Source organism: Colletotrichum lupini, chromosome 4, assembly GCF_023278565.1.
Source record: "Colletotrichum lupini chromosome 4, complete sequence".
Lineage (NCBI taxonomy): Eukaryota > Fungi > Ascomycota > Sordariomycetes > Glomerellales > Glomerellaceae > Colletotrichum > Colletotrichum lupini.
The window spans coordinates 719021-742740 of NC_064677.1; the positions used below are offsets into that span (position 1 = coordinate 719021).

Genomic DNA, 23720 nt, shown 5'->3' on the forward strand with positions numbered 1-23720 from the left:
GCGCTGGCGATTTTAAGCTCATGTTCAATACGCAAGACGTAAACCAACAGGGATAGGGGCAAGAGACCATCACAGCATGTCCAACATGAACCCCCTGCACACGCATCCGCAGCAGATCCCGCCACGCCGGCCGGAACACCCATCCAGTAGCCGATCACGGGGAACAAGTGCGCCAGGTCAAAGAACCAGAGTCGAAAGGCAGTACCGCCCACCGCTGCCAGTCAGCAGACCTACCATTCGATCAAGGTATACCTCGCCAGAAGATGCACCAAAGACTGCTGTGCCGCCTGTCCCACTTCAGCGGTCGAGTGCCTCTTCGGGACGCGTCTACAGCTCGTCGACAAGGCCATTTGACAGAAGCCGAAGCCCGGTTATGACGCTGCGCATCCTGTCACATAGCAGAGAAGGACACCGAGACAAGAAGAGTCAGGAGGAGGACCAAGAGAACCGGTTGGTTCACGACTCCTGGGAGTTTCCCGTTCCGCCACGGGGCCTTGTACGATCTGGGAACGTCAAGCAGACTTCACCTAAGCGTCGACGTCTGCCGCTAAGAGACTCAATTCTCTTGAAACGCAAAGACTCCTCTGATTCTTCTAAAGCTGGCGGCGTAGAGACGTCAGCCAGCACGCCTCGCAAAGCTCACCCTTCGTCGGAGCCACAGACACCGTCTAGGCCGACGCACTCCATGAGCATGCCGGCGACCCCATCAAAAGGAAGGATGCCGGAGATGCCTAGGTATGCGTGCCCATCGAGGACAACATCTTCAACGTTGGCCAGCTAACCTGGTAACTAGGCTTGGAGCCCATCCTAAACATGAGCAGCCCAGTGAGAGCCGTTCACAAAACCAACCTGCACGTTTGCCGCCAAGAGACTCCAACCTGGAAAGCTATCGGAAGGACATGAAGGCGTCGAACGATGCTCTACCAGATGGTGAGAAGCCATTGGTGTCTCGTATCTGTTCCATGATATTGGACGAGGAATTTGGCGCTGGCGCCGACAGATCCTCGACTCCCCTCAAAGTCTGGGACACTGTAGCACGATGTCTCGAAGACATCTCCCGTCTTGCACAGACAGGAGGCGCTGACAGTGGGAGCGGAGGGCCTGCGCAAGCCCGTCTGGCTCTGGAATCGAAGTCGCTCCAGGAGACCGCAGGCAGAGCTGGTGGTCAGATCAAGATGGCCGCGACAGACGAACGCAACGCGCAGTCCTCCAAGCAGGATACAAGGTCCAGCGGGGGATCATCGATTGTCGACTACTATTCCTCGAATAATCAAAGAGAAAGCAGTGGCCAAGGTGGATTGCTGCCATGCCCTTACAGGCTGCGAAATCCGGCACGATTCAACGTCAATGACAAGTGGCACTGCGCCAACGGAAAATGGAAAGATTTCGCAGACTTGCAGTAAGTATCAAACCATTGGCACAATAGAGAGCAATAACTAAATGGCATTAGGAAGCATATCGCAAAGGATCATGAGCGTTGCGGCGATGCTCACCTCTTTCAGTGCCCGCGGTGTGAGGATGGTTTCTCGGAGCCCAACGTATTCAAGCAACACTTGATGCTACCTAGAGAGCAAATGTGCGAACCAAGATCGGATGGCGACTCTGAATGGGCCGATCCAGAAGATGGCCTCAGTAGTATGAAAGCACAGAAACTATCTGAACAGATGGGCAATAAGGTTTTCGACTCGTGGGATGAGCTGTGGAGGTGGCTATTCCCTCTTGACAGAGTGGTACCGAAGCCTGGTGAGTATTCTAGATCCAAGAATGCAGACATATTCACTGACAGGCTTTAGTTGCCTTGCCCGCCGTAGAGCTGCCGCTGGTGGAACAGGAAGTCTTTGCTGCCGGCAACATGTCGAACTTGAAGGCTAGCTTGGAGGAACGGCTTCGGTTTCTCGCCTCGCAATCGGCCGACAGCGGCTCATTTTCCGCGCAGATACCCGTTATCACTGCGTCCCTATCCCTGGATGTTGAAGCGCATCTCAGAAGCGTCTTCATCTCTTGTCGCAATCAGGCGCCTGTTCACATTGGAAAGTCATCAGCGTCACTGGACACAACAACTGGTCGACCACGTAACCTGTCGTCTGCGTCCAGCTCCAGCACCAGGAGTCTACAACGATTCATTCAGCGTGGTCCTACGATTGCCGTCAATGAAACCAAGGGTGTGGCTTGGGACGGCCCCGGCCTTGAACGTCAACGTCAACGCCAGACAAGCAGCAGCAACGAAGCGAGGCGCGAAAAGCTGACACGGGCCGCAACGCTTCCAGTCCCAACAATGCTCACGATACCGTTCCCGCGCATATCAGCCTTGACAGAGCACTCTGATGTGGGCCCTAGCCCAGTCTCGGAACACGACACCTCATCCAAAGCCCACTCGGACGCAGAGTACTCTTCAGGTGTCGAGTCAACACCGAGCAGCGCCGGCGGCTACCGTGAATCTAGCAATAGCAACACGACAGCAGACATCCGGTGCAGCAAGTGCAACATGAGAGAGAGTCTCCGACCGGGCGAAGACATCTTCTCAGACAAGCGCCACTTCAGCAGTTCCTCGGCTGCGGCGCAGGGAACACTGAAGTTGACGTGTAGGTTCTCCGACTCGGGAATAGGGATCCTCTGCAAGAGTTGTCGGATGCTTGAAGAGTTGATTAGTTCGTACTCGCGGGCTTCATCACAGGCGTCGGCAAAGTCTGAGCGACTAAGTCTGCCGATGGCAGGTGGTGGTGTTGGTGGTATTGCCGGTACCACCGCGAGGAGTACCACCACGAGCGCGACAACCAATACGAGCTTGAATACAGCCCCGACGACGGCGCCGCCGTTCTCGCCGAACCCGTCTGTCTCGGTGGATGAGAGCGAAGAGGAGACGCTGTTTGATTTGATTCTCGACTCGGCGACGTACCTGGATGAGGACGGGCAGCGCAAGACAGAGGTTGTGTCGCCCATGTTCCCGCCTCCGCAGATTGGGTTTTCAGAGTACGATCGATATGGGGGCCACGGCGGCGGTAATTGGTTTTGACTCTTTGTCGTTCTGCTCTGTCTCCTTTTAGGATGTTTCTTTTGTTCTTCATTGGGTTGGGGGCGCGGAAATGGAGTGGTGTTTGGCGTTTGGGAACCGGCGTCGCGCACTGCTTTCGGTTTCAGCCGGTTGGAAGTAAAATTGTTTGATTATTCCCCATTTGCTATTGTTTGAACATAAGCTTTGATTTGGTATTTGCTAGGTCATATGGGATACCGAGGCTTCTATTATGACATTGTAGATACCCACAAAATCCGTGTGATATTGTTCTCTGCCTCTTTGAATACCACATTCCCACTCGTCATTCGGTGCGACAGTGACCTTTTAAGATAAGTATACAGGTGCTCTTGTTATTTTACGCCAAGCACAGCTTTTTGGAGACTTTGACTGTCCATCATGTCAGATATTGTACGAAACCTGGGGTTGGATGCCCGCCGTGTCCGAGCAGAGGATCCGTCAGCCCATGTTCCTGGCCAAGAATGCAGGTGCTCGTCGATCTGCACCAGCAAACCCCGCAATTTTAGTGAACTCCTGTGTGTATCTTGGGTAATGAAAGTATCGTGTAAGTCGTCTCTCTCATTGAGAAGCCTCACAAACAGCATCCGGCGCAGTCCCTAAGCTATGTATTGAGCTAGACATCTAGAGGATCCATACAGTAATCTATCAGTCTTCGTATCATGTTCAATTCTTTACAGAAGCTTTGTTGTTTTGAAGCGAGTGACGAGAAGACTTGCAGTGGTACTACCCAGACCTGCGAAGCTAACCGCATCAGCCAATTCATCGGATCGGGACGCCCAGTGACGTCGAGGAACAAGGGGTAACCCGCCCTACCGCGGGGTAGACGTCATCCTTACAGCACAGCTTTAGAGGCGAATTGGGGGAGGTAGGTAGCAGTTAGCTGTAAGTAAGCTCAGAGCTTCCAGCTTTCAGATGTAAGGGCCATTCGGAAACATGCCACCACAGCTCGTTCCGGAGCTTCCCCTCCTCCCTGTTTACATGTGCCATTCAAATACTATCTAGTACCCTCTGCCCCTTCTCTTCTTCTCCCTTCCCATCGAAAGTTTCATTGACGGTTTCCTTACGTTCGTCATACGATACCATTGAGTCCAGTCTACGACAATCCAAAGCACAATGACGGACCGGGGAGAGGGCTACAATGCCCGCCTAGGCGTCAATACTAACGAAATCCCCACGGCACAACACTTGCCCGTGGCATCGGGCGCCGAGCAGGATCGGTACGGCGGCTGGTTCGGTGGCAAAGCCGATAAAGCTACCGAAAAGATTGAACATGCCGCCGACAGACTCAAGGAGAACCTCCCCCGCGGCGCCGGCGCCGAACAAGAGCGCTATGGGGGTTGGTTCGGTGGGAAAGCTGACAAAGCCACCGAGAAGCTCGAGCACGCTGCGGACAGGATCAAAGAGAACCTGCCCCGAGGCGTCGGTGCCGAACAAGACTGCTACGGAGGCTGGTTCGGCGGAAATAAGGGAGACCAGGCTGCCGAGAAGCTGAGACAGAACCTCCCGCGGGGTTCTGGGGCTGAGCAAGATCGCTACGAGGGCTGGTTTGGCGGCCACGAGCTTCCTTCTGTCGACAAGCTCGGCGAGAAGCTGCCACGTGTGTCTGGCGCCGAGCAAGATCGGTATGATCGCTGGTTCGGTGGTAACAAGGGACAGCCCGCCGGCACTTGGGTCAAGGAACACTTGCCCAGTGCCTCGGGCGCCGAGCAGGACCGGTACGCTGCGCACTGGGAGGGCGTTGTCGATCAGGTCACGGACAAGATCAAGGAGAAGCTGCCTTCTGCCTCCCAGATCAACGAGAAGCTGCCCAAGGGAACTGGCGCAGAACAGGATCAGTTTGGAAGTTGGTTCGGAGGCGACAAGTTGCCGTCTGCCTCGGACATCAAGGACAAGATCCCAAAGACGTCCGGTGCTGAGCAGGACCGCTTCGGCTGCTGGTTCGGCAGCGACAAGCTGCCCTCCGGATCAAAGGTCAACGAACACCTCCCCCACGCCTCGGGAGCTGAGCAAGACCGCTTCGGAGCCCACTTTGGCCGCAAGGCAGGTCCAGCTGCAGAGGGGATCTCAAGAAGACTGCCAAGAGTCTCCGGTGCCGAGCAGGATCGCTACGGCTCGCACTTCAGCCTCCACCCCAGTAACCCCGTCAATGCGGCTACGACATCAACCCTCGGCCTCGTACAAAACGCCTTACTCCCATCCTTTGGCCTCCACGCCGGCTTGAGCACCGTAGTCTACGCCGTCGCTCGGTACACCGACCGCGCAGACACGAAAGACTGGCTGTGGCCCTCTGGTCAAGTCGCCAACGCCTGGTGGACCGCCATCGGCGCCCGCGTAGCTCACGATGGTCTGTCCGTCCCCTCGGCATGGAACTCTCTCGGATACACCCAGAAGCTGCTCCTCACTGGTGTTAGCGCCTGGGGTGCCCGTCTATTCTACCGCATCGCCACCCGCAGCGTGAAGCGTGGCAAGGACGACGACCGCTACGTCGCGTTGAAGAAGAAGGACCCCAAGTTCTGGGACAAGGCCTTCTTCAGCATGTTCTTGCCCGAGGCTGCGCTGCAGACACTCATTGCTTTGCCATTTACGTTGCCTTTCAGTGCGCCGTTGACCTGCGCGCGGTCATCTGCTTTCACGGAGTTCCCCGAGACGTTCCATAGCTTGGCTGTCTTCCTCTTCACCGCTGGTCTTGCCCTAGAGACCATTGCGGATAGCCAGCTTGAGGAACACTCTAGCAAGAGCAAGGAGATCAACCGCGAGGGCGTCTGGAGCATTGTCCGCCACCCGAAGTAAGTAATCCATGGGTCTCAACTTCTCTCATTGAATTATGAAAGTTAACCAAGCATAGCTACCTTGGCGACGCCCTCGTCCACCTGTCCTTCCCTGTCCTCCTCTACAGCGCCGGTATGATGCACCCCCTCGCCGCCCTCGGCCCCATCGTCAACTACATTGTCCTCCGCTACCTCGGCGGCGATAAGGTCACTGAGGCCAGCCAGGAGGAGCGCTACGCCAAGGAGAACCCGCTCAAGTTCCAGCAGCTCCAGGAGTACAAGCGCGACAAGAACAGCTTCTGGCCCAGTCTTGGGGAGTACGATAACCAGTGGGTGTGGATTGTTGCTGCTACTGGCGCAGTTGGTGTCGCTGTTGAGCGAGGCCTTCTTGCTTACTTGAGGGGTTGAGTTTTATGAGAAGCACGTGTAAAACATAAATGTAGTGTAATACTCTGCGATTGATTGATAATCGCATCCAAAATTGAGGAAATCGTCAAATATCATCAAGATTACTACTTTCTCATCGACGACGAAGAGCATGATGGAATTCAATTCCACCCATTTTGATTGCGTCTATCGACGACCTTTGTTGACGGTAGAGGTTCCCTGCCATTACTACCAATATCATTACTTCATTATCATGAACATCCCAAGCCGGAATGCTCAACTATGTACACCATAAACATGCCTAGCCTCAAGGAGCCTGACATCTAACCCCCCACCCATCTCATCCTTACAACAAGTTCAAGTCGAGGACAATGCTCGGCGTGCCCTCGAAGCCCTGAGGCAGCGTGTATGTAAAGTTCCAAAACTCAAAGTCGCGGATGGGCGAGCTGGTGCCTCCCATGGACCCAGCAAACGACAGCGCGTACGTCTCGTTGACGTTGCCCGAGACATTCACAGACAGGCCCTGAACATCAGCCCAGCCGGTGATGGTGGGCTTCTTGATAAAGGTACCGACGACAAACGTAAAGATGGAGTCGGCGGTGCCGTTGGGGTAGCTCAGGCTCAGCTTGTTCGGCGCGACCTCGACGTCGAGCGACATCTCGGTGGGATGCAGCGAGATAAAGGCGATCTCGGCGCCCGTGTCCCACTGCACGACGGCCGGGTTGAAGGACGCCTGGTTGATGGAGGGCCCGCCGACGACGTTCTCCTTGAAGGATTCTGCGCCGATGGTGAGGTTTTCCGAGAGCCAGGTGCTGATGTTGCGGGGGACGAGGTCGTAGGGCGGGTAAAAGGTTGAGGCGGAGAAGGTGCGGTCTTCGCTGCCAAAGGTGGTGAGGTTCGCGACGAGGCCTTCGGGGAGGAGGCTTGCGTGGAAGTCGGCGAGGACGGCGAAGAGGGGGGCCCAGGCGTAGTCGGCGGCGTGGGACATGACTTGAGGCTATTCGGAGTTAGTATGCTGTTGTTCTACGAGTGCGCTCCTGGGGCCTTGGCCTGAGGAACCAATTCGAGGATAGACTTACAGCAGAGATGAGCGAAGAGTTCTCCTTGCCAATCAAGGTCCAGAACCAGAGCGCCATCAAGCTGACGTAGCGGTTCATGTCGTAGCCGTAGGCGCGGTCCCAGGGGCCGGCCATGTTCTTCATGCCCGGGTGCCAGAGCTGCGCGACGGCCTTCCACGTGTCGGCGAGCATCTGCGGGCCCTTTTGCGTCATGACCGAGTCCTCGGGGAGGTATTTGGACCAGAGGATCAGCCCGAAGAGGGAGACGCCCGTGTAGGTGCCCGAGTTGAACTCGGAGAGCGTGTTGGCGCGGTCAAAGAGATCGATGATCTCCTGGGCGTAGGACTCGCCCGAGGCCGTCATGTTGGCGTCGTTGAGGCGGCGGCCGGTGTAGCCTGAGACGAGGGCGCGCATGATGGCCTTGGTGGTGTTAGTGCCTGCATTACAGCTGTTGTTAAGAAGAAAGGAGCTTACGGGATTGCTGTAGGCTGGGTAGAGGTTGTCGTCGTCGACGCCGCCGACGCGGTACTCGTCTCCCTTTGTGGTGTTGTGCAGCGACTCGAGGATGAGATCCTGGGTGTCGTTGCTCAGCAGGTGGGGGAACTCCTCCAACGCCATGACGAGCGTCGTGCCGACGAAACCTCTCCAGTTGGGGTCCCACGAGTTGTAGATGCTGTCCTCGTAGTAAGGCGATCCCACGTACGGTTCCCCGTCGTACTTTTGGTAGTCTCCGTACCTTTGTGTTGAAAGCCAAGTCAGTCTCTTGCACCCGTCAACTCAAGTTTGAAGAAGCTCTCACCATTGCTCCGATACGTTCTTGAACTGCGCGCCAATGGTGTTCTTGATAATCTTCTCGGCCTCCGCGGCGTCGTCGCCGTCGTTGCGCGCAAGCAGACCCAGGGCGTACCAGACGGAGCTGCGCGTCTCGTGCCGCAGCGCGGACGCGGATCCAATGTCGTAGAGGTACCCCGCGGAACGGTCGTAGTACTGGTCCATCCACGTCATGGACTCAGTCAAGAGGCCTTGGGCGTTGGTGGAGAGATTGGCGACGTATGGCGACACCGCCATTGTTGAGCTGGCGAGGGCCAGGATGCCCATCGCCTTGAAGGTGGCTGCCATTGTGAAGAGAGGAGAGGACGAGAGGGACCAATTGACGAATGACAGAGGAGTTGGAAGCTCAACAGAGACCTGCGGTAGGGGACTCAATTGCGAACCCGGGGATGCGGTCTCAAGCTACCTTAATATACACCATCATATCGAATCTCGCTCTCTCTCACTCTCTCTCCGCGGCCAAGACCGCGGCCAAGAGTTGCCCATATCGCGCTGGGCCCCCGGAAGATCGTCGTCATTACACAGATACGGATACAAGCCGCGTGACCGGCGACGAACGGGCAGTGGGCGAGTACCAAGAGATGTCATGTTCAAGCAGGAAAACCCCTCCCCCGGGGTCCCGACCCGGGTGCGCAATCAATCAAGCAGGACAAGCTACTTTAGCGGCGGTGGCTGGGTGGGTTCCTCTCTCGACTTCGGGTCGGTGATGTTGGCCAGGTTAGGTAAGAATGCGGAGGTGATAACGAGGGTGGGAAGACATGGAGACCTTTGACAACCGTCCTCCTAGCTGTGGAAAAGGCGGGATGAGAGTCGTACTCCGTACACTAGTCTCTTAGAGAAAGAACATGAAGGATTCGAATTCGTAGACCTTGGCTCAATGGGACGTTGTAATTCCCAACGGCGGGAGAGACCCCCTGTAGCCGAGGAAAGGCAGCACGAAGAAGCATTTCGGGGCATCCCCGAGCGAAGAACAGGTGATTGCCCGGAAGGACAGTGGTATCACTGGGTTACGGGCATGAACCGGGGTCGTGGAAGAAGAAAGCCGGGGGAGATGCGAGATGCCCGGTTGGCTCTAACAAGGATCGTCCCTGACCGATGACTCGGCGCCCCCTGCTCGCCTCTTCTCCGCACTTTTGGCAGTCCAGAAGGGCAGAAAAGAAAGTGTTCAGACGGTGTGGTACGGTTTAAGGTCCGATGAACGGGGGAGCTTGGTCTCTTGGGAGAAGTTGGAGGACCCGGTCCGATGTTTACCGGGTGATCAACCATGGCTCTAATGCCCGTATCTTTGCACTAATCAACTCCTACGAATACTGGCAGAAGATCTGACTGGGACTATGATTTTATCTGCCCCATAGCTTTAAGATGGACCCGTGGTATCGGGTCGCGGCAAAGCACGGCTTGTTTCCGGGGGACACACGAAAAACTGTAAACACAATCGTTCTTCACTCTCAATTGATGGGGTAAAATCATCTGATGGGTCTGGCTGAAGCCAGAAGGACCCCATACGTACACTATCAATTGTGGACTAACGGCATTCTGGGGGCGAAAAACACCGTAAGAGTCCTACGGGTCTACATGGATATATGTTGACGATGTCGCCCACGCGTGACTATGGCACGCGAACACGATTTGTTGAGGTGTCCTGTCGACAATTGACAATTGAAGAGAACTTGCAATTGTGAACGAACATCACCTTTGGCAGAGTTCAAGAGAGACATCATGGCAGACGTCAAGACACCCACCGACATCTCGTCGAGTCCGAGGCGGAGCGTCGACGCTGCTCCGGAGAAGAACCTTTCCGCAGATGAGATCCGTTTGGCGCAGATGGGTGAGTTTTCTCAGCATCATATCCTGCAATCATCTACTAACACACGGACCAGGTCACACCCAAGAGCTCAAGCGCCATTTCGGCACTCTCAGTCTCATCGGCCTCGCCTCAACGACGACAATCTCGTGGACCGGCCTCGGCCTCGGCCTCATCACCGAGATCAACGCCGGTGGGCCCGGCGCCGTCATCTACGGCTTCATCCTAGTCACCCTGCTCCAATGCTTCCTCGGCGCGTCGCTGGCCGAGTTCGTCTCGTCGTATCCCACCGAAGGCGGCATGTACCACTGGATTGCTGCCGTCGCGCCGAGGAAGATGACGGGTGTCTTGAGCTTTTTCACAGGCTGGTTTAGCGTGCTTGGCTGTAAGTTGTCTCGCCTTTCAATCGCATGTTGGGATGGGGAGGCTGACAGGCGTTGACCTTAGGGATCTTCACGACTGCGTCAACGAACCTGATCTACGCTCAGGTTCTCATGGCCCTGATCGCGCTCTACCACGGAGACCTCGAGATCCAGGCGTGGCAGACGTTCATCGTCTACCAGGGGCTGAACCTCATCACCGCCGGGATCGTCATGTTTGGTAACAAGATCATTCCTGGACTGAACAAGTTCTCCCTCTTTTATCTGCAAATCGGCTGGTTCGTGGTTATGGTCACCGTGGCGGCGTGTGCCCCGACGCACCGCAACACCGAGTTCGTGTTCCGCACGTGGATCAATAACACTGGTTGGGAGAACCAGGTGGTCTGCTTCATCACTGGGCTAGTCAATCCTCTCTACAGTCTTGGTGGACTTGATGGAGTCACCCACATCACGGAGGAGATGCCCAACGTGAGTTTCTTCTTGTTCCTTCGTTTGCTCAGCTGACAGAGAGTGTGCTGACCCTTGCTTAGCCATCTCGCAATGCACCCCTGGCTATCGCCATCACGCTCTCCATCGCCTTCGTCACGGGTATCACCTACCTCATCACCCTTATGTTCTCCGTCCAGGACTTTGACGCCCTTTCTACGACCAACACCGGGCTTCCGCTGGCCGAGCTGTTCCGCCAAGTCACGCAGGGGGCTGGGGGAGCGTTTGGTCTAACCTTCATTCTGTTCGTCGCTCTGGGGCCCTGCGTCGTCAGCTCCCAATTGAGTACTGGCCGTGTCTTCTGGGCCTTCTCCCGTGATGGCGCGATGCCCTTCTCCCGGATGTAAGTTGAGCCTTACCCAACCACTGCACCAGTAAACCTAGTGATTCTGACATGTTCGTGATAGTTGGTCGAAGGTCCACCACAAGTGGCAGATCCCCTTGAACTCCCAGCTCGCCGTCACCGCAGCTGTCGCAGCTTTGGGATGTCTGTACCTGGGTTCTTCCACCGCATTCAACTCTCTTCTCGGTTCCGCCGTCACCATCAACAACATTTCCTACATGTTCCCCATCGTCACGAACCTCTTGACGCGCCGGAAGAACATGCACCGCGGCGTGTTCCACATGGGGCCAACGTGGGGCCCCATCGTCAACGGCGTCACCGTCTGCTGGCTGACGTTTGCCATTGTCTTCTTCTCTTTTCCGTACGTGATGCCCGTCGAGCCCGCCAACATGAATTACACCTGCGTTGTTGTTGGCGGACTTACGGTTCTGGTCGGCGCATGGTGGTTCAAGGCTGGCTCTAAGTATAGCGAGAAGATGCTTCAGGCGAAGGAGGAGTAATTAGATCCAAGTCACCGAAATTCTATCTTCCGGAGCCGTGGAGTGACTGAGAGTTTCCTCGTCTCTGTCGGACTCTCTTTAAAATGCGATGGGGTAAAGGAGAGGAGCACGTAGTATAGACAAGGTACACCAAACGTTTCCAGAGCCGGGTTAGGGTTACCGGATTTCAATAATTTGACCCTGCGGGCGTCACGTTAATGCATGCAACTATCGCGTAAACTCACGGTCCCACAAAGCTCAAAGACCAGAACCATGAGGTACCACTGCACTGTTCTTAGTTTGCATGGATGAGGTAAGGAATTTAGTGTTCGAGGTTGATGCCACCCAGCTACCGGATCCTCGGGTTGCACCACGTGGGGTTGACGGGTCCAGAGGACGCCCCCCCCCCCTTTTTTTTTTGCAACGTGCTACCGGTCAAGTCGGAGAGCGAACACCGGAGGACAAGAGAAAGTCGGCGACGTCGACGGGTAGAATTGCCGGTGTGATTTGTGAAGCTTGGGCTGTTCGCTATAGGTATAGTTGCGTTGACTGCATGTGGTGTAGGAGCTGGTTGGCTATCATCTGAGGATTCATATACCCCCATTCACCATCGCGTTCCACATTCACTGATTACCTGAGCGATAACAGCCTTAAGAAATATCAAAACTCACGGTTCCTTTGTCATTATCGTTGCTATCCTTCTATTCTAAATCAAGTTGTTCAAGACTACAACCGACACAATGAGGCTCATCATCAGGCCTGATAGCGCATCAGCATCTGCCCATGTTGCACACTACATCCTCGGTATGACCTCTGCATTGATTGGGGCTTTGGAGATGATAATCCGAAAGAGTCCTGACACCTCTTAGATCGCATCAGAACCTTCGAGCCAACGCCAGAGAAGCCATTCGTTCTCGGTCTGCCTACGGGCAGCAGTCCGATCCAGATCTATGAGATCCTAGTTGCAGAGCACAAGGCCGGCCGTATTTCCTTTCAAGATGTCATAACATTCAACATGGTTAGTCCTCTTTTTGTCAATCCACCAAAGTTTTAATGCCGCCGTCTTACACAATGATCAAAGGACGAGTACGTCGGCCTGCCACAGACGCATCCCGAGTCATACCACAGCTTCATGTTCCGCCACTTCTTCTCACATGTCGACATCAAGCCCGAAAATGTCCACATTCTCGACGGCAACGCGCCTGACTTGGATGCCGAGTGCGCCTCTTATGAAGAAAATATCAGAGCTGCCGGCGGCATTGACCTCTTCCTCGGTGGTGTCGGTCCAGACGGCCACATCGCTTTTAATGAGCCTGGATCAAGTCTGGCGTCTCGGACGAGGGTGAAGACCTTGGCGATGGATACTATTCGGGCGAATGCTCGATTCTTTGGCGGCGATTTGAACAAGGTCCCGCAGATGGCTTTGACTGTTGGTGTTCAGACAGTAATGGAGGTGTGCATTTGCTCCTTTCCAACCACAGCCTCCCTCTTTTTGGGGAAGATGAGACACTTGTGACTGCAGAGAACACGCTTGCTGACGACTTTGCACAGGCCAGAGAGGTGGTCATCATTGTCAACGGAGCGAGCAAATCGATTGCTCTCCAGAAAGCGATTGAGGGTGGGGTGAATCACATGTGGACACTGTCGTGTTTACAACTACACCCCTATTCCATGATCGTTGCAGATGAGGACGCAACATTAGAGTTGCAGGTCAAGACTGTGAAGGTATGGATCTTAAACATTAGAGCTGTTTGTGTTGATGTTTTGCTGATTTGTACACCTCCCTAGTACTTCAAGAGCATTGAAAAGGTTGGCCTTGGAAAAGGTTTCGAGCAGAAGCTGCCTTTGAGACTTAGAACGACGTCACTTGTCAGCCCTCCTCAGACGCCCCGGACACCGTCTAACACAAAGCCGACATTTGACGAGGATCACTTGGTGGAGTTGACGCCAGACAGCATGTCTTCTCGTATTGCTTCATGGCCTGTCATCTAGTTGACGATGATGCTTCGCGCGGGGTTATGCATGCAGATTGGGAGTGGATGGGCATTTGTCATTTGAACACCCATAGTTTAGAGTGCAGACAATACCAAAGTCAATCAGTCAATGAAGTAACAGTTCAATAAAACCTTCATCACGACGTAAGTGAGCCACTCCAGGATGATTGAATGAGTGAATGAATTCAAAGGCTATCCTCCCTGGTTCTCGTACGACCAAAGCTCATATCCTGCTTGCAGACTCGATTGGTCAAAGATATACCATGAATTATCCAAGTTCCGTATCTCTTGCTCGAACACCTCGGCGTCTCCAGAAGCGGGCGTATGAAGGCCCTGAAGTTTCTGTTCCAGTCGTGTCGCTAAAATGCCTCGCAAGCTGGGCTTCGGCTCGTGCATTTCCTTCAGCTTTTGGAGATGAACTCCAACGTTCTCAAGATCTAAAAAGTATCATCAGATAAGTTATGGACCCTTACATCAGTCACGAAGTGGGCATCGACTTACCGTCTGGTTCTCCTACTCCACCGTCTACACCTTGAAGTACGATGAGAGCAGCCCAGGTGATCATGACGAGATCCCAATTCGACCATATCGAAGCATCTAGAATTTGAAGCTTGACCGCCGCTCTTGCTGACACAAGCAGCTCATGCTGCTCTTTCGGCGTCGTGTTCGAAAACAGGTTGCATCCTCGGGCAGGGTGGTAGATGGATAGCACGAGAAGCCTGTGCAGGATATACTGCCGGAATACCAGCTTCTTCTCGTGCTCCGACTCAAAGTCCTTGTCGCTGAACTCAACGAGCCAGTCGTCTAGCTGCCTTGCCCAGTCGCGAATGACAGCGCCGTCGACGCCGCTAAATTGGACGGAAGATATCTGTAATACGCTAGGTTCGCTCTCGAAACAGGACCATATCGTTGGCAGACCTCTGCCTGTGAAGTGAGTTAGGCCGGTGTGCATCATCCTCGAGAGCCGATAGAGTTGGTCCTGTATTGGGATCTTGAGTCGTGGGAGAGGCGCCTCGATTGGTATGACTGGGCATGAGAGATGTATTGAGGCGTGCTCGAGGTCAACGATCTACTTGATGTTAGAAAGATGCAGAAAACCGCTGGGAAAAGTTGTCCATTTTACCTGAAGGCCAGAAAACAGGCGTTGCCACTCGCGGGATCGCTCATCGGTGTTGGAGGGGCAGTGCTCGAGGATGAGTCTGTAAGCGAGAGATATCCAGACCCCCGTCTCTTTAACAACGGCTTCTCGTAGCAGTCCAGCGAGTATGATTCCCAGAACGGTTTGAAAGGCCCATTCTTCAGCTGAAGCTGGGTCATCCGGGGCTTGACCGACTTCGCTCTGTGGTATGCACAGCTGTGAAATGGCACTGCACAAGACATTGAAGTAGTCTGGTGCTAGAACTGCGACTTCTGGCAAGCCTCGTATACTTGAGCAGTATAACATTGAAGCTAGCATGAGTGGTCTCGGCGATGAGAAGGTTTGCTTGGTTGGGAGGAAGTGAAGCCCTGGCATGGACTCGTGGAAGCTGGAGGAGTATCAGATGTGTTGGTGCAACTACGAGGTATGGTGTCGAGAATCTGGGGCGAACGTACGATAACCATAGTCTTTTGATCAGGGATTTCTCCCAAATATTTGAGCTTGCGTTTGATGAACATGTCCTTCGCAAGACGGATACAGCGCTCCATAGAGCACCAAGCGATGTCTCCCCTGGTGTGTCGGGTTCGAATGTTGGTACATCTGGGGACGCGGGCGAGTCTGCATCTTCCAAGTTGGTGAGGACTGGCAGACCCAAGTGATCTTCAAGTCGCTTCAACCGAAGAAACACGGATTTATTCAGTGCTGGGGCATGCTCATTTGCCTGAATCAACGAAGCCAGCGAGAGACTTTCACGATGAGACGCGGACTAGACGATTCGTCAGACACGTCCTGGGAGGGTTACAAACACAGAATGAGACGCTGGGATAATTGCCTACATTGGCTCTGGGCACGAACACGCACGGCACTCCCGCGCGGAGGCATCTTCGACATGTGGCCCCATTCTCAATTCTACATTTCATCTGTGGTCACAAAAAAGCCGGTTAGACTATTCGCCTTCACCAGAGGGCCAGCTCCAAGGCCGACATACCTTTTGCCTTCTACAATTGACTTGAAGTGGGCACACCCGTCAGCGTCTACAGTCGCATGCAATGAGACGGAGTCCACCATCTGCTTACCGCATGCCTTCCGGGCCTTGCTCGGGCCCGAGTCATCCGGCCCATCGGCCGACGCTTTGTCCCTCATCTGGTGAGCAGACATTATGAAAGCGGTATGTTTGTGCACTGATACTTCGATTGCGTTGTTCGAGTCCCACTGTATCAATTGCGACAATTGCGAGAAACACCGGTGTCCATTGGCCTTGTTTTCGGCCAGGTTCGATTCACTGTTGCTTTCTTCGGCGGGTACCCGGTGAAACAGGTGGGATCGGGGTAGAGTTAAGATTCACCGGTCGCACCGGGGAACCGGTCTTTTTGAAGATTTGGGTGACGAGTGCTAACGCGGGGTCCTGGACCCGGTCTTTGATAGGCCGGGGGTTTGTTATTGGAGGGATTTCTGGCTAATTTCAAGCGGTCCACCGAGCCAACCCGGTCCGGATTCACCGGGGCATCGATGGTTGTGGTAGACTGCGCCAGCTGTGAGTGTTCTTAGTTCCTACAGTACATGCTGAAGAGGTGACCTTCCTTTTCTTTCCGAACGGTTGTATCCTAGCTGCAGGAGTTGGTTCAAGTTCCGGTGCCAAAGTCGTTCTTTTTGCCGCGGGGGTTTGGATACTTGATCGGTTGCCAACCTGCTGATAGGCGCTGGCACCCATGAACCTAGCTTTCCCACCAACAACAGCCCACGACTAACATTGTGTGTCGGAAGAGTGGTGTGTTTCAATGTCTTCAACTGAATTTGAGCATGACAGGGCGTCTGAGTTGATAGCTCAGGCCCGAAAAATCGTACATGACTTCGATTTCCCAGCGGAGGATGTTCGTCGCGCCACAACTCATTTTTTGAAGCAGCTAAGTGAGTTTAATCAACTCTGGGTTGTCGCGCAGCGTACTAACATCACTGAAAGATGAAGGACTTCAGGAAGATGGCACTTCAATGTGCCAGATTCCTTCATTTGTAACCAAACTTCCCAATGGTTCCGAAAAGGGCGTATGCTTGGCCATTGATCTTGGCGGTACCAACTTGAGGGTATGCTCTGTCGAATTACACGGAGACTCCACCTACTCCTTGACTCAGTCCAAAGTCGTCATTCCCAGACACCTGATGGCTGCGCCAACATACAAGGATCTCTTTAGATTCATTGCGCTGCAGATGAAGGAGTTTCTGGAGATGCATCACCCAGAAGACCTCACAACATGGTCTCAGCTCCTGGAAGAGAGAGATGCAATCAATGAAGAAATAAGACAGAAGCACTGCAAGAGCCTTGGCTTCACTTTCAGTTTCACTTTCGATCAGCATGCTATCAATGAGGGAACACTACTGTACTGGACAAAGTCATTCGGTATCGCTGATGCAGTCGGCCGCGACCCATGTGCCATGCTGCAGGAGGCTCTCGACGAGCAACACTTGCCTCTCCTGGTCACAGCACTGGCTAATGACACCGTTGGCACTTTGGCTGCACGAGCATACACATCTCCGGGACGTTCCAGTAATGTGGTAGGCGCCATATTCGGAACCGGCACCAACGGAGCCTACATGGAGCGCGTTTCTCGCATCACCAAGCTGCACTCACGTGTAGAGTTCTCAACTTCGGCATCGGACGCAATGATGGCGCTGAATACCGAATGGGGAGGATTTGACAACAAGTTAGAAGTACTACCTTCAACACGATTCGACCGAGACTTGGACAGAGAATCTGTCAACCCAGACGATCAGCATTTCGAGAAGCGCATATCCGGCATGTATCTTGGTGAACTACTTCGGCGCATACTAATCGACCTGTCACAACCTGGACAGAGCCTATTTGGCTTCCAAGTCTCGGGAGACTCCCCGCTTTACACGCCGGACAGCATTGATAGCTCTTTGCTGTCAGCAGTTGTCAAGGACTCAGGCCCAGCGCTTGAGAGCGCGCGTGAAGAGATCTCACGAGTACTTAACGCCACAGGTGTATCGACGGACGATGCAAAGGCTATACAGATTCTTTCCGCGGCCATTGGACGTAGGTCAGCCAGGCTATCTTCTGTCGCAATCGCTGGTGTTGCTCTCCAATCTGGGTTGTTTACGCCCAGAAGCGTCAGCAAGCCAGCAGCGACGATATCACGAGGTCTCGGAACCAACCTTCTCAGACCTTTTCTCTATGGGGCACGGAGCCTGTGGAACCTGCTTACGAGTTGGCTTCATGTAAAAGTTCGATTCACGATTTCATCAAAGGGCACATCGGGCGACTTCTCTAGACCCGGGGACGGGGATAGCTCTCAGGCGGACAATGATGGCGAGGACTCGAACGAAATCATCGATGTTGGGGTTGACGGTTCTTTGATCGAACATTTCCCTAACTTTGAAGAGAATCTGAGGGAAGCTTTAAGAGAAATTCCAGAGATTGGTGTCATGGGTGATAAGAGAATCAGGATCGGCATGGCGAGAGATGGTAGCGGAGTTGGGGCTGCTTTGATTGCATGGGCGGCGAGGGCATAATATCTGAGGTAACTCAATCAATGGGCGTTTGAGGTTCTGAAACATTAGAATAAAGTGATGTACCATCATTACTAACTGACTAAATCATGGGGATATGATGCGGCCCGGTTCTAAGGCAAAGCAAGGGTCTGTGGCTTTAGCTTTTCGGGAGTGTTGTGATGCTGATTTCGCAGGGAGACTCGGATCTTCATTCACTGTAAGCCGCCAATATTATTCGAATACAGATGAATCAAAGTAGGCCCTCGAAAATCGGCTCATTCACGAATCTGATTTCTCTATACAGGCTCTTAAGCGAAGATTCTTCACTCTGCAGCATAGGATGCGATGGCATCTCTGATAGAAAGTTCGAACCCTACTTACAAGACAAAGGTCAAGTCGAGCAAGTCACTGAAACTGCTGCTAGAAAGAAAATCTACTTTCTTCCACTTCGCAACAAAAGGCTTCGCGCTTTGCATTTGAGATACTGGTTCGGGCTAATGTTCATGGCCGGCAGAGGTTATGCACACATGGCCATGACTGACCAGCCCCCAATCAAAGCTAAAGGAAATCCGAACACCTCACCTGAAAATGCCAACTACAGCTACACACCCCATTATCCTCAAGCGGTTCTGACTTTCCTTGCAAGGGTTACTTGAGCCTTCTGGGCACCTGACAGGCGGCGCCCGTCAACAATTGGACTGCCGGCAATAGCTACTCTGTTACGATTTCTGGTCATGCTGTGCACGCAGGAGGATTATGCCAAACCAGCCTCTCACTAGACGGCGGCAATTCTCTCAAGGTTCTCCGCAGTTTCATTAGCGGCTGCCCAAGGGGCGATGCAACCCAACTTGGGTTCAGACTGCCAGGCGATACGCCGTCCTGAAAAGTAGTGGTAATCATGCTTGTTTTCTCTAAGTATAAAGTGCCCTCTAGCACGGTACTAAATATAGCTCTATGGATTATATAATAATATATAGTGTGGGTATGGGTAGTAGTACTAGCTTCTTAACTTAACTAAGTATATAATAGCCTAACCTAGGCCGCTCTTAACTAATATAAACGCCTCTATTAGTATCCTTCTTTATTATTATATTTATTAATTATTAAGTACTATCCTTACTTATTTTTTTAGCTCTATTATTAACATAGGGGATACCTTTTTTAATTATATACTATAATAGTTATTAATATTTATAATAGTATATATATTAGTAATAAGCTATTTAGTTTAGAGTTAGGGGGGTTTAATAGTATATATGTTAAGGTTTAATACGTATACTTTTCTTTTCTTACCCTTACGGTTCTTAGTAATATTTTTAACTTAGTATAATATATTTAATATAATTTTAATAATTTAATAGGGACCGGTTTATAATAGGTCGAATTTAGAGTTTAACTTACTATCCTTATTACTTTTTTTTTAAATGAGATTATTTATAGTAAACTTTTTAATAAGGATAGCTTTTATATTTACTATCTTAGCTATGCGTATTAATTTATTTTTTATATTATTATATAACTCTTTTTTTATATTAATATTAATAATAATGCTCTAGCTTATTATAATAGGGTCTATACTAATATCTTCTTTATTAAGGATAATAATAAGTTTAGTAATATTTTCAAGTACCTCGGTTAAATTATTAAAACTATTAATAGCTATCGTATTTTATAAAGTATTCTTTTTAAGTATAACTAAGGATAGTATAATAAATATTAATTAAACGTATTATAAGTTTAGTTATTTTATAATTATAAGTACTTCGTAGTACTATTTTATCCTTAGTTCTTTTAGTTATAATTATACTTACTTTATTAATTATAGTTTTATTAGTCTTATTATACGCTCTACCTAATTAGTAAACCGTAAGTAAGAAGCGGGATTATAAATAAGCTTAGTATTATAATAATTAGTAATTATAGTAAATAATATATTTTTAAAATAATTATTATTATTATAATAAATAGCTTTGGGCTATCCGAGTATAGAGGAGATTATTAATAACTATACTTAATATACCGCTTTTATAAATACCTTTTTATATAATATAAGGATACTAAACTTAATAAAATAGTCTACGTTTATTAAAATATACTTCGAACTATTTACTATTATTAAAGTAATCTTTTTTATAAAGTTAATAATTACTATTTTCTAAGGCTTTAATATTAAGATCTTCCTTAGTAATAATATTTAAAGTCTTGGATTATATACTTAGTATACTTAATATAACTTAATATATAGGTCTACGTCTTATATTCTTTTAGGCTAGAATATACGCCCTCGTAAATAGTATATTATAATTAGTACTCCGAAATAGCCTCTTTTATTATATATATCGTAAAGTTATTATATTACTTAGTCCTTGTTTACGTACCGGGCTAGGCTATTATTTATTTTATTTTTATATAGCTCGTACTCTTATATTTTATATCGGGTTACTTTTATTCTTATTAGTCGTTTTTTATTTTTTAAAAAGTAATTAATTACTAATAGTCTTTTAAAAAGAAATTTAACAACGTTTTTATACTATTTTTATAATCTATACTTATTATAGAGTATATAATAAATATTACTCTTTTACTTTTTACTTAAAGTTCTTTTAATATCGCTTAAATTTATTAAAATAGATTTCGATATATCCTATACTCTCGCGGGGTTTAAACATACCCTGGCCTAGGGCGCTCGTACTTAGTACTCCCTACGATTATTTAGTTCTTTATTTCTATTTTAAAAATAAGTCGCTTTTTAATATTTATTAGCGGGTTTTATAGCTTATTATAAATATAGCTTAGTTTATTTACTGCTTAAATAATTTTCGTAGTATTAAGTTAATATATATACTCTACGTTATATTTTATTAGAATTTCGATTTACTTTATTAACTTATTATAAACTTTACTATAGTTCTTTATACTCTATTTAATTAATTAGTAATTAGTATATATTATAATAGGGTTTAGACTTATGCTTATCAACTATTAGTATTTAGTTAAGGCTCGTATAATTATTAAGGGTTTTTTTTCTAAGACTAAATATTATTTTTCTTAGTTAGATAAACGAAACGATATTTATATAATAATTATAGCCTTATTAAAATTAGTATTAATAATTAGGGTACTTAGTTTATAATTATTAAGAAGCTATATAAGTATAGCGCTAGTAATATAATTATTTACGTTTATTATAATATAAAATTATATTTATAAGCTTACGCCGTAGGTTATATTATTTTAAACTATATTATATATTTTATTAAGTATTTTAACTTACTCTTTTCTCTAAACTAAGGTCTTACGCTTTATTTGTTCTTACTATACGCTCTTTTTATTAAACTTAGTTATTTTAAATACTTTTTTAAAAAATGCCCTCGTAATCGTAGTTTCTAAGTCGGCTCTTTTAGGAATATATTTTTATATAAACGGTATTAAGTATAATAGACCTTTTATTTCTTTTTACGTTTTTAGAAGCTACTTTTTAAATTATTATTTTTATATAACGAACTTATTATAATAATATTCTAAAGGGCGTATTTTATTAATATATATTTCGAATTTTACTAAGGTTACGTAATTATTAAAAAGGAATATCTTACTCTTACTAAGGGGAATCGGTATTTATACTACTCTTAAGAAGTAATAGTAATATAGAAAGTAAAAGTACTTTTTAAATATCTTATTTATAAAGTTATAGTTATTAACGAAGATAAATATCGATATTAAAAGGTACGGGAGGAATTTTATAATTAAAAGAAAGTAATATTTGTTAATATTATAATATTTAAAGACTAAGTTTTTAAAACGCGCGTATATTAAGGGTGCTTCTTTAAGTCTTTATAATATGCTTTTATACTTTTATATATTATTAGGGCTAATAACTAAGGTTTTATATTAGTTACTTTCTTAGATAAGAATGCCCTAAAAGCTATTAGAAGCGTCGGTTTATAAGTAAACCCTTGGGTATTTATAAAAGATCGAGTTAATATCTATCTTTATATTATAATATAAGTATGTTATTTTTATTAATACTTTATTAATAGGGCGAAAGTTATATATAATCTTTAGGACTCTTAGCTTAGTTACTTTCTTTTTAAAGAGGGTGTTTATAATTTATTTATTTCTCCCGTTAGGTCTCTTAATAATACTTATTTCTTCTATTTTTAAAAAAGCCACTACTACGAATTATTACTTAATACGATTATACTTAAGTTATTTTTTAATCTTAGTACGTATTCCTAGAAAAAGGTTAATTATATACTTTATAAGTTTAGTACGCTTAATCTTTATTAATATTTTTATAAAGTAATACTTATAAGTATAATATAATTATTTAACTAAGTCCTTTTTCTTATTAATATTTATTATCGTACCGACTATAATATTTAAGTTTTAGAATTATAAGTTAACTTTATACTATAAAGTTTAAAATAGGGGTTAGAAAGTATTAAAAAATCGGGTTTTTAAGGGGTAGGTATAAGAAATCGGATTTTATATATAAATTAGTAAAGCCTTAAATATTTATATCTTATTACGTCCTCAATCCTTTTTTAGTTTATTAATTTTACTATTTTTACTTATTATTAAGAGTAATATCCTAGCGAGGGTTTTGGGGTCCGTATTATTTTACGAGTAATACTCGTTATTATTATTATTTACGCCCGATTTATCTCTAATATCTAAGCTAATATTAGATTTTTTTAATATATCCTTTTCTTTTTCTATTTAACTTTTTTATTCTAGTATTATTATTAGAGATTAATATTTTCTCTTAATAATATTTTTTATAATATATTATTATTAGTTTAGCTAGCTTTATATTAAGGTTTTGCTATTATACTCGACTTGAGGAAAAGGTTAAATAAATAATTACGTATTTATATTACTTCTAGACTATATATATTTATCTCTTATATTAGCCTTAGTATTATTAGCGTCTCCTCCTTATTCCTCTTTAATTACGTCCTCTATATATATATTTATATAATAATAGCTTATAGTTTAATTACTCTATACTTATATATTATATATCTTTATTTTAATCACATAATAATAATTTTAATATTATACCTTTTTTAATATATCTTTTTTTAATATACGCAACCCGTATATATCTCGTCCCGTTTAATAATTATCGTAGTATTTAAAAGGAAATGTTATATCCTATAGTAATAAATTTATATTTAATATGCTTAGTAAAAGTACTAAATAATAATTATAGTTACTTAATCCGATTACTCTATTCTTAATAATACTATATTATCCGTTTTTATTAAATAGCTCTTTGGATAATAATTCGGATGTTCTTTATAATAATATATGTTTTAACTTATTAATATTTAAATAGTAGTACTATTACCCTTTAACGTACCGGTCCTTTTAAAGGTTTATTCGTTTCTTAAGTACGGGTATTAGTAATAAAGCTTAGTAACCTTACGATAAGCCTCCTCTAAAAAACGTTCTAGATCTTTTATAATATCATTATTATTACTAGTCTTTAATATATCGTCTACGTAT

General features: G+C 47.6%; 8 protein-coding genes across 8 annotated transcripts; 6 read left to right on the forward strand and 2 right to left on the reverse strand.

Moving 5' to 3' along the window:
* Positions 1–76: 76 nt before the first annotated feature.
* On the forward strand, positions 77–3013 carry CLUP02_07315 (uncharacterized protein; the record flags this gene model as incomplete). The annotated part of the gene is made up of 4 exons (XM_049286310.1): positions 77–735; positions 794–1399; positions 1451–1743; positions 1794–3013. The coding sequence occupies 4 exons, from the start codon at positions 77–79 to the stop codon at positions 3011–3013; spliced, it is 2778 nt and encodes a 925-aa protein (XP_049143453.1).
* A 1131-nt stretch (positions 3014–4144) lies between these two features.
* CLUP02_07316 (uncharacterized protein) lies at positions 4145–6207 on the forward strand (the record flags this gene model as incomplete). Its single annotated transcript, XM_049286311.1, has 2 exons — positions 4145–5817; positions 5877–6207. The coding sequence occupies 2 exons, from the start codon at positions 4145–4147 to the stop codon at positions 6205–6207; spliced, it is 2004 nt and encodes a 667-aa protein (XP_049143454.1).
* Positions 6208–6532: 325 nt separating this feature from the next.
* CLUP02_07317 (uncharacterized protein) lies at positions 6533–8363 on the reverse strand (the record flags this gene model as incomplete). Its single annotated transcript, XM_049286312.1, has 3 exons — positions 6533–7183; positions 7266–7980; positions 8044–8363. 3 exons carry the CDS (start codon positions 8361–8363, stop codon positions 6533–6535), a joined length of 1686 nt encoding a protein of 561 aa, XP_049143455.1.
* A 1431-nt stretch (positions 8364–9794) lies between these two features.
* Positions 9795–11588, forward strand: CLUP02_07318 (amino acid permease; the record flags this gene model as incomplete). Its single annotated transcript, XM_049286313.1, has 5 exons — positions 9795–9903; positions 9956–10264; positions 10327–10727; positions 10790–11088; positions 11153–11588. 5 exons carry the CDS (start codon positions 9795–9797, stop codon positions 11586–11588), a joined length of 1554 nt encoding a protein of 517 aa, XP_049143456.1.
* A 719-nt stretch (positions 11589–12307) lies between these two features.
* On the forward strand, positions 12308–13559 carry CLUP02_07319 (glucosamine-6-phosphate isomerase; the record flags this gene model as incomplete). Its single annotated transcript, XM_049286314.1, has 5 exons — positions 12308–12371; positions 12437–12585; positions 12649–12996; positions 13119–13292; positions 13356–13559. 5 exons carry the CDS (start codon positions 12308–12310, stop codon positions 13557–13559), a joined length of 939 nt encoding a protein of 312 aa, XP_049143457.1.
* Positions 13560–13753: 194 nt separating this feature from the next.
* On the reverse strand, positions 13754–15857 carry CLUP02_07320 (uncharacterized protein; the record flags this gene model as incomplete). The annotated part of the gene is made up of 6 exons (XM_049286315.1): positions 13754–13998; positions 14063–14630; positions 14685–15087; positions 15155–15465; positions 15536–15542; positions 15613–15857. 6 exons carry the CDS (start codon positions 15855–15857, stop codon positions 13754–13756), a joined length of 1779 nt encoding a protein of 592 aa, XP_049143458.1.
* Positions 15858–16477: 620 nt separating this feature from the next.
* CLUP02_07321 (hexokinase) lies at positions 16478–18227 on the forward strand (the record flags this gene model as incomplete). The annotated part of the gene is made up of 2 exons (XM_049286316.1): positions 16478–16607; positions 16660–18227. 2 exons carry the CDS (start codon positions 16478–16480, stop codon positions 18225–18227), a joined length of 1698 nt encoding a protein of 565 aa, XP_049143459.1.
* Positions 18228–18385: 158 nt separating this feature from the next.
* On the forward strand, positions 18386–19089 carry CLUP02_07322 (uncharacterized protein; the record flags this gene model as incomplete). The annotated part of the gene is made up of 3 exons (XM_049286317.1): positions 18386–18423; positions 18511–18832; positions 18883–19089. The coding sequence occupies 3 exons, from the start codon at positions 18386–18388 to the stop codon at positions 19087–19089; spliced, it is 567 nt and encodes a 188-aa protein (XP_049143460.1).
* Positions 19090–23720: the final 4631 nt, after the last annotated feature.